The sequence below is a fragment of the Solea senegalensis genome, linkage group LG12, assembly GCF_019176455.1.
Source record: "Solea senegalensis isolate Sse05_10M linkage group LG12, IFAPA_SoseM_1, whole genome shotgun sequence".
In the NCBI taxonomy this organism is placed as follows: domain Eukaryota; kingdom Metazoa; phylum Chordata; class Actinopteri; order Pleuronectiformes; family Soleidae; genus Solea; species Solea senegalensis.
Genome location: NC_058032.1, coordinates 18,975,690 through 18,983,043, shown reverse-complemented (window position 1 = coordinate 18,983,043; position 7,354 = coordinate 18,975,690). Strand labels below are relative to the sequence as shown.

The window sequence follows — 7,354 nt, the reverse complement described above, 5'->3', positions numbered from 1 at the left end:
TTAAAATGACCGTCTTACTGTGTCCAACCTCAGCAGCAATGGCACACTGCGAGAGGCCTTGCTGATGCAGCTCAACAATCCGACCACGTTCAAAGAGAGAAAGCTTTTTTGCCTTTGCCATCAGGTCATGACAGTGTGGATACCTGACAGAAAATGGCACTTATAGCACAGTTTTGCAAAGATTTGGGCTTTTAAAGGCTGTGTTCTTAAACATTTGATCAGCTAGTGAACAGCTATTTCAGTTTAATGGTTGTTAAAATAAAATAAATAAATTGCTTACTCAAATTTTTTTTTGTCTCACTCCCATTTCTTGTTTTTGCATTTTGAAGCACCACTTAGAACCTTCTTAAGATCCAACAGTGCAAAATGTAAATTTTTGCAATTTTTAACTGGTCTTAAAATTTTTATCAGGAGTGTATGCTGACAATTCACATTTGTAAGGCGAAGTGCTGTTTATGTCAAAGAAAAGAAAGCAGTGTTTTGATATACATGTGTTTTAAAAGTCTTTATTGTCGAATGACAATGTGAGGGGGAGTACACAGGCATCACAACACTGTTCTATTCAGTCCAGCCAACTGTAGATTACGACTCCTCAAAAAAGAATAATTATGAAAATGTGTTTGCCTGCAAATGAAATAACCAGTGAAGTCAACAGGCTGTTCAGGTAACACTGTGAAGCATTTCCCCCTCACAATCGTGCAGAGTCCACTTCTGGACTAACTGAAGAAAAGAAGACAGGATGGTTCTGGGATCAATTAGCCCATGTTCTTGCGATTTCCATAACCTCTGCGATGATCGTCTTTCCAGTCATCCCAGTTTCTGGCTTTCATCAAAGACTCCTCATCATCCTGCTCAGCATTTTTCTCTTTTTCCTCTTCTTCCATCTCCTCTGCATCCGTGTCTTTGTCCACAGTGACCTTCCTGGGGATCCCCTGGTCAGGCAGGGCTCCGTGTTTCCTGTGCTGGTCATACCATTCATCTACGGTCATGGTTGGAAGGCTGGGGTAACCAGTGCCAAAAACACTGGCCTGTGAAAAAAACAATCACACTTTATGAAAATTACAGCTTATAACAATGATCTGGTACCTGCCAAATGTTAAGCTTTATGAAAAGACATGGCAGCTTCATCACCTGCTCTAACCTTTTTCCAGTATAATCTGTCTAATCTCTGGATGCTGCAGCTTTAATTTCTGTCGGCAGACAAACAACCAGTCAATTACACACTCACAGCTACGGGCAATTTAGAGTGTCCAATTAGCCTCTGCATGTTTTTTGACATGTGCAGGGAACACTCAGAAACTATATGTCATGTTTACCTATTCGTAGTAAACAATGGGTTTCACACCATTTAAAGCCTGCATAGACCGGAAGCTCCAATTAACGCTGCGTTTGTGTGTGTATCTGCGTCATTACCTCGTTTATGAAACCCTAAAGTTTCAGAACAACAGTTCAGCCACTGCTGAGAAAATAGTGTTGTATTGTTTTCCTGGGCTCTGCGAAGCGGATCGGCACTTCCTTAATTTGATGTCGTCATCAGAAATCCTCACCACTTCTCTCACCACCGTAGAGAAACCTCCTGGTGCGGGCACTAGTCCGGGCACATCCGGTTGCGTACATTCAACCTCAGAAGAAGAAGAACTACTCTCGTCTATCTATTACGTCACTTCCAGGTACCTGGCCAATCACAGGACAGTGGGAAAGCTCTCTTTGGCTGGCCAATCACAACACAGTCCAGTTCTGGGGGTGTGGTTTTGGTCTGAAACAGCGCGGCTGACGAGAGCGTCAGTGAGGAGATATTTTGATCGGCTCGTTTGCAGCGACTAGGAGGTTTTTAATCATGGAAACAAGTTCATATATGTAAGTAGACCTCCATAACAAACATATATGTGTGATTCAAGCATTCGATGTCGCCTTTAAGTGTAATCCTATTTTTTCTCTTTAGTTTTGGACTTCACTGATCAAAGCATTCATCATATGTGAATGGCAAATTCTAAAGACGTCCCAAGCAAATTCTCCAGACATTATCCATAGTTTCTCGACACTCTAATCAGGAGCCAAAACTCTCCCACCAATGTACCTCGTTTAAAATGACAATGTGGTATTTGGTGCCAAGTAAGGGTCAACACCTAAATTGTAACTTCTATCTAAAAGTGTTTTCTAACTTTGCTCCGGTCATGCACTTCCTGATTCCTTAATGACGAGTCTCACCTGTACAGCGTCCTTGGTAAGGATGAATGGTTTCATAGGAGGCCTGGCTGGATGAGCTGGCTGCTTGGGTGCACTATCCTTCAGAAAAACCATCTTCTTCAGAATCTCCATCTCCTGGTCAATACTCTCTACTTCCTCCAAACACACTGCGATCCATCTTCGGACATTGAGAAGATAAAAATCTCTGCTGACTTCATCATCAGCCTGTCCACTATCTATGGCTCTCCGTACATCTGACAGTCTGGTTTCCAGCTCCTTCTTCTGACGGTACCGCTCAATCTTGGCTTGTCTCTGTGCTGCCATGGCAACCAGGTCTGAAGACTGGGGTACAGACTAGAAGCAAAAATCACAGACAGCATGGGCTATAACATATGACAAGCTGTTTTAACATTTAATAGCAAGACCGGATATGTATTACAGATATCTGTAATTGAATTCTTCCTAGTCATAAAGAACAATTACATTCTTCCTTTCCACAATTGTCATTTCAGATATCCACAATTGAATTATTCCTAGGACAAACTCCCATTTCATATATCTTCAATCCAATTGTTACTAGTCATAATTTTCATTTCAGATATCCAGAATGTAATTTTGACTATCCAAAAATACATGATGACTAGCAAAAATGTAATTATGGATATCCACATTCTAAAGTATGACTAGTAAAAATTACATTCTGGATATCTGCAAGTTTTTAATTTTGGATATCTGAAATGAAAATTATGACTGCTAACACTTGGATTGAAGATATGTGATAGATACAGAAAATATAACCCTGACTGCTTATGAAACTGTCATCAGAATATGTGACCTCCTTGTTTCTATCTCTACAATGATCCCAGTAAAGTGTCCACATTAATTGGAGAGGAAGCTATAAGTAGGGAAAACAGTTACATTGAGATTTTATGTCATTATTATACAGACACAGTGAGGCCACATATTCTGACGGCGGTGTTTCTATGCCTGTGATGATCACAATGTCCAGATTGATGTGATTGGGTGTTATTGAAAGCGTAAAGCACTTATTTTCCGGTTTGAAGTCATTTTTATGCAGGTACAGTGATGGAAGTGCCGCTATCTTAATCTGTGGTTCTGTTGCTCAACACGCACATGCAGACAATGAGCAACATCATCACCCGCGGTCTCAGATTTCGGGGCAACACCGGAATAGTAGCAGACAAGGGCCTCTCTTCTCTCTGTTCTCCTGCACATGTAACAATAAAATGGCTCACCTTAACTTTGACAGACGTTCCACTTTCTGAAGAGTCGTCTGAATGATTTGTGTCTTCCTCCCTGGATGTTGGCAGCTCGAAGTGTGATGCATTATACTCTTTACATCGCCTCAGGAAGTCAATGAAATAAGCCCGTGCTGTCTGGACGATTTCCAGTCGCTTTTCTCTGCTCGTCTGCTTCATGGTCAGAGCTCCTAAGAGAGCAGGCAGCATCAGGTACTTGAGGTCCGCCGTGGCTACCTCCTCCAGCTCCTCATTAGGGCTGAACAGGCTGAGCTGCGCCACCATCCTGGACGCTTCTTCTAACATCGCGATGCCGCGTTTCACCTTTACCTGGATGCTGTTCGAGCCGAGTGCTTCGTTAGTGCTGTCCACCTCTTCTAATATCTTCCAGCCACGATCCAGCAGCTCGGATATTTTGGGATTTTCTACGTCAGAATTTGACGGCTGTTTGTTGTCACTGCCATTTTTGCATTCCGCCATCTTGTATTATTTTCCGGGTTCTGTCTTCTTCGTTTAATATCTTTACTGCAGAGGGTTTTGAATGTGAGCTGCCGCCCTCTGCAGGCCGGACATTATCGTTGCATTCAAGTACAACATTCAAACATAATTAAGTATGTTTTAATAAATTAAAATCATAATTCCTTTTATCTTGTTCCTAAAATCATATCATAATCATAAATCGTGTACCTGTGTTTCTTATCCAAACAATTTTAAAGTCTGCATTTCACACAATGGTGCCCTTAGTAAGTCACCTGCTTAGTTCTAAGCCTGTTGACCGTGCTTGTGTGTTGTAAAGAGTATAATTTACTACCATGGTTGCCAAGGTAACTCACACAGATCAAAGGAAGGACTGGTGGAAAGACAGACGATACTACAACTATTATTAATAATAATTTAATAAAATACCTATATAAATATGTTATAGCACATAGTGCTAAAACAATATCTAAAAGCTATAAAGCTGGAGACTATATTAACATTAAGCTGTGTATGTGCCAAACATTGGACAAACATACTATAACACTGAAACATTATCTAAAAAGCTAGTTTATAATGTGAAATTTAAGCAGAGCTCCTGCACCTGGGACAAAGGAGTTTTAACTCCTACTGCACCACAATGATTGAATCTGAAGGGAAAAATGTGAAGGGGGTGGTTTGTGTAGTCAAATGTAGACATAGCCTGAAGGACCTGTTGTTTATAGGTCCTGGACAGATTATGTGTGGGACTTTAATCTCAATTCTATGCATCATTATCAAATGTGCTACTAAATTGATCACATAATTGATCCCCTGACATGTACCTAATCTACATCTACTGGTGGTTGTGAACATTCAGTGTTGATCCTCGTCATCCACCAATGATTGGCATCTTACCTTTGCTTTGTTAGGATACAGTGGCTGACAGGGGAAATCGCATTACAACGACCCAAAACACATGCAGTAGGAGAAATAAGCTGCAAATTCACAAAGGCTGGGGATTACCAAAACACCGGCAAGTCCCAAAATGCCAGCAGGTCTCAAAACGTTTGCATTTGCTCCTCTCCGCCGACAGAAACGACAACGGAAGCGTACTCAAAAAAGGAAGTGCTTGGGCTATACGACCAGCCGTTGAGATGCTACTACTACTACTAAAGTAACCACTGGACTACTTAATTGTTACTTTATTAAAAGGCCTTTATTAAGAGGTTATCCTCCTATAACCCTGCAGTTTTTATGATCAGTGCTGCAATTTGGCGGTAGTTCGGTCTGGGCGTAGAAAAGTATGCTTTTATTACATCTCAATGTTTGATAATAATTTCGTATTAAGAGAGCAAATCTGACTTTTCATATGACATTTTGCAACTGGCCATGGATCAAAGCACAGCTAAAAATCTGGAATATGATAAAAGACGAGTATAAATTAAGTAATAAATTACAGATAATCCAATGGTGTGTCTATGATCCGGAATTTAGGCCTAACACGATAGATAAGGGATTTAAATCATGGATTTTAAAAGGAATAACGACATACTACTCTCTCACAGAAAAGGGACAATTTAAAAACTTTGAAAAGTTGAAAGAAGACTGTAATCTTGAAAGAACAGATTTTTTTAGATTCCTTCAGGTACGTAACCGCTTTGAACATATCAGAAAGGACACCGATCTTAATGACCCGATATCGATCATTTTTATTGATGCATACCAAAATAAATCGAATAAGGGTGTCATCTCTAGAATTTATAAGGGTCTACTGTCTAAAAAAACACACATTACAGGATATGTTAAGGAAAAATGGGAGAGAGAGGGTAATCTAAAAATATCTGAGGAGGACTGGCTCGGCGTTTGCCAATCCCAGTGGAAATGTACCAGCTCTCATGTATGGTGGGAGTTTGGCTGGAAGTGTTTGGTCCACTTTTTCATTACACCAAAACAAAAGGCACATTTTGCTGGAGACTATACGGACACCGGGAAGCCAATCATTGGCATATCTTTTGGGAATGCCATGGTTAAATCCTTCTGGACAGAGCTTCACAAAGTATTAGGCAGCATGTTTAATACAAATCTACCTATGCAGTTTTCTACATTATTTTTAGGAAATTCGGATTCACAGTTCAGGCAATGAATATTTATTTCATATTTTGATAACCGCTGGTAAAAAAGCACTGACAAGGCGTTGGATTCTCCCTGATCCGCCCACAATATAGGAGTGGATAAGTATAGTAAGCGACATTTACCTCATGGAACAGATTACCTTCGTCATTCACCTACAGAAAAACATAGTTATCGAATTGTGGGCCAAATGACAGAAGTATTGAATGGATGATCCTGTAATGCTATTTTTATGCTTTATTTTTGAATGTTTTATTTGGCCTAACGACTAGTATGTATTGTTTTATTTTATTTATTAAAAAAAAAACCAAAAAACTACTCCCTGGTTCTTTATTTGCTCTATGATATACGTCTAGCTTTCCCAATTTCTTTCGAGTTCTCAAGTATACTTTCATTTGACTTTCTGTATTTTGTTTCTTGTTTTGTATACAAAGATTTCAATTGTGAGTGGTGGAAATACCATTGTATGTTATTTGAAATGAAAGTAATTATTATTGTATTGTAATGCTCTCACAAAACAAAAAAAAAAAGATACGTTGTGCAGATTTATAGGTCTCTGACACATAGCTGCGAGGAGGTGTGCTTTCAAAAGTGTAGACACAGTGATCTGAGTGTTTTATTTAGAAAACCGAACGTCAATGTCCTTAAAAATCAGCTTGACTGCAGGCTTTTTACCATAAATCCCTCAGTAATTCAGGCGTTAAAATTCAGCGTCAGGTAGTTTGACTACAGAGAAACGAGAAACAAACTTCTTAATAAAGGTCTTTTAATAAAGTAACAACAAAGTAGTCCCTGAGCATCATAACAGCTGATCGTATAGCTGCACGAAAACAAGCACTCCCACAGACCTGAGCACTTCCGTTGTCGTTTCTGTTGGCCGAGAGGGGCATTTTTAATCCTGTCCTGTGCAGTATTTGGAAAAGGTGAGGACAGATTCACATGGTGGCCATTTCCCCTTCTGAAGTTGGCTAATATTATGGCAACATTTCCACAGAAGGGCTATGGCTGTAAAGGTGCTTAGTCAAACAGCCATTATGAATGTCCTCTCCCTCTCTCTGATCTGCCCAGTGATTGATCCAAATCTCCAAATGTGCCAGATTCTCCCATGTTGAAAACAGAGTCTAGAGGAACTGTGTATAACTGTAATTCTCTCACAAATCACTTGATTTCAATATGCTGAAAGGTTAATATGGAATTAGTGATCAATAATGGCAAACATATACTGCCTACCTTCCTATTTAATTCACCAACAGATCTCAAAAAGTTGTGCATTTTTCCAGCCAGATTATTTATTTCAATTGCGCTTACAGCATTAATTA

At 39.8% G+C, this 7,354-nt stretch overlaps 1 protein-coding gene across 1 annotated transcript; it reads right to left on the bottom strand.

Annotated features, from left to right (window-relative positions):
* Positions 1 to 490: 490 nt before the first annotated feature.
* igbp1 (immunoglobulin (CD79A) binding protein 1) lies at positions 491 to 3,941 on the bottom strand. Its single transcript, XM_044041040.1, has 3 exons — positions 3,444 to 3,941; positions 2,209 to 2,541; positions 491 to 1,028 (listed from the first exon to the last, which is right to left on the bottom strand). The coding sequence occupies exons 1-3, from the start codon at positions 3,924 to 3,926 to the stop codon at positions 756 to 758; spliced, it is 1,089 nt and encodes a 362-aa protein (XP_043896975.1). The 5' UTR covers positions 3,927 to 3,941; the 3' UTR covers positions 491 to 755.
* Between the last annotated feature and the right edge of the window lie 3,413 nt (positions 3,942 to 7,354).